Source organism: Vollenhovia emeryi, unplaced genomic scaffold, assembly GCF_000949405.1.
Source record: "Vollenhovia emeryi isolate VEMERY1.0 unplaced genomic scaffold, V.emery_V1.0 DF940672.1, whole genome shotgun sequence".
In the NCBI taxonomy this organism is placed as follows: domain Eukaryota; kingdom Metazoa; phylum Arthropoda; class Insecta; order Hymenoptera; family Formicidae; genus Vollenhovia; species Vollenhovia emeryi.
In genome coordinates, this window is record NW_011965694.1 from 2133 (window position 1) to 4513 (window position 2381).

The following is a 2381-nucleotide window of genomic DNA, read 5'->3' on the forward strand; positions in this document are numbered from 1 at the left end:
TGATTCGATAATGCGATCGACGGATCAATATTTACTTGCTAATAACGTTTCCAATATTTCAGACTACCAATCAGGAGAGTACAGGAGTATGGACCAAGGAGGGAGGGAGAGAGAGAGAGAGCTGCCGAATAACGGACACGTATGAGGTATATTTTCATTTTTATTGTCATACATGTGTCTCACTGTATAGTACGTATAGAATTACAACACGTAATTCACTGTCTTCTTCTTACTGTCGGATCCACTGGACAAAAATTGAGGTTCAGCATGGTCTTACAGTAGACGCTGTAGCTATATGCACAGCTACGTCGCATTTCGCCCAATTCCTGCAAAGGCACGCAACGATTAAACAACTCGTCGATCGAGTCAGCGGATATCGTTATCCATAACAATTTCAACATTTACCTCGTGGTTGTAATAACGGAATCTATCCGTTATCTGTCTTCGCCTGTCCGGCGTGTACGCATTTTTAAGCGTGTTACGTCCGATTTTTACGGGGACGCGTGTCTCATAGGGAGACTAGGGAAAATGAGAGAACAGGGTGGGTGGTTAAATGAATGAGCAGAACATCTTTGGAGGAACTAAACTATATATTACAAGAGAGAGATTGTGTATGTACATAAGGAGGGGAGGGCGAGAAAGAGGGAGAAAGAACAGGGGCCTCTTTAGCCCAGCGAGGGCATGTCGTTGGCGGCTCGGAGCTGGGTCCTGGGCCGTCGGGCGATCCTGATCTTCTGGGGGAGAGCCTCTATCCGCACGATGCAGGGTCGCGTCGTGCGCGGGGCCAGGCTTCGCTGGGGGGCCTTCGGTTCCGGTGTGGGCCTCTTCGTCGCGTCCTCTTGAGGCGCAGGAGGCGCTCTGCCCAGGCTGGCCGTTGGAGGCCTAGGCGCTGGAGTAATGGGAGGGCGCGGAGCCCACGTTCTGGCCGGGCACGGGTCCGGAGGCCTGTACGGTAGTGGGAGATGTGGGTGGCTGGGGGCGAGCGGACGGTTTGTTGGAGAAGGGGGATGAAGAGGGAGCGCGGGTTTACAAGGCCCTGTTGGCCTGTCGAAAATCCTGGGGTCAAAGACCCCAGGGGTAGCGTACGCTCGTGCTAATCGCCTGAGCTGGACCTTGCGTCCAGCTCGTCGCGACCTGCCCATGTCTGGGCGTGCCTGCGGGAAGCATCTTGAATTAGCGGGGTTAAAAAGCGGGGGAAGCAATACATGCTGTTAGTGGTGAGGGTGATTAATGCTAACTTATTATTAATTAATATTAATCCCTTAAATAGGCACTCAGAGAACGATGGAGTTCAGAATCACGGGAGGGTTGAAGTGAAAAAGAGACTTCATATGTTGTCGTTTAATAGAATGCTCAGATGGATTTCTCGATTATGATAATCGATTCATTGCCGTCATCATTGCACTCTTGGCAACTTCTGATTCATTTTATTGTAGTAGGGAGACCCGAGAGTGAGTACTTTGACTGCGGTTAACGTTAATCTGCAAATGGAACGCGTAAGTGGCAAATCAAAAGTAATTACGTAACTACTTCATTGCACCAAACGAAATAACTAAAGTTCATAATAATTAGCACGTAAGATCGGTAAATTTCGCTGTGTGCCCATCTCAGTGTGAGATTCCGTCTGTTCGAGGGGACTCTGTGAAATTGCCCCTGGACGACTGGGAACTGAGGTTGGTTACGACGGAGAAGGTCCCCCTTTCTTTTGCGGGGTTCAGACCAGATGAGTGGTGTCGACGACGTGGAGGATGTCTGTGAGGACTGGCGGCTCAATGCCAGTTCGAGGTAGGGTGATGATTTCCCGCCGGAGGAACGCCGTTGGCGGCGCGCAACCAGAGGTGGAGAACCGGAGGAACGCCGAGGGCGGCGCGCAACCAGAGGTGGAAAACCGGAGGAACGCCGAGGGCGGCGCGCAACCAGAGGTGGAAAACCGGAGGAACGCCGAGGGCGGCGCGCAACCAGAGGTGAAAAACCGGAGGAACGCCGAGGGCGGCGCGCAACCAGAGGTGGAAAACCGGAGGAACGCCGAGGGCGGCGCGCGACCAGAGGTGAAAAACCGGAGGAACGCCGAGGGCGGCGCGCAACCAGAGATGGAAGACCGGAGGAACGCCGTTGAAGGCGCGCAACCGCAGACGGAAAATCGGAGGAACGCCAGTATAAAGGCGCGCAACCGGAGGAGGGGTTAAGAGATGAAAGGAGAGAAATAGAAAGAGACAGGAATGTAGGTAGAGGTAAAGAGAGAGAGAGAGAGAGAGAGAGAGAGAGAGAGAGAGAGAGAGAGAGAGATAGATGAGCGTCGTCGTCGAGGAGGTGGTGTCCTGGTGGTCGTTGCCGTGGGCCACAGAGTTTACACACGCGGTAGAATCTCGCACTAACGGGAT

General features: G+C 52.9%; 1 protein-coding gene across 1 annotated transcript; it reads right to left on the minus strand.

Annotated features, from left to right (window-relative positions):
- Positions 1–665: 665 nt before the first annotated feature.
- Positions 666–1142, minus strand: LOC105555832 (extensin-like). Its single transcript, XM_012002871.1, has one exon. It carries the CDS (start codon positions 1140–1142, stop codon positions 666–668), a length of 477 nt encoding a protein of 158 aa, XP_011858261.1.
- Between the last annotated feature and the right edge of the window lie 1239 nt (positions 1143–2381).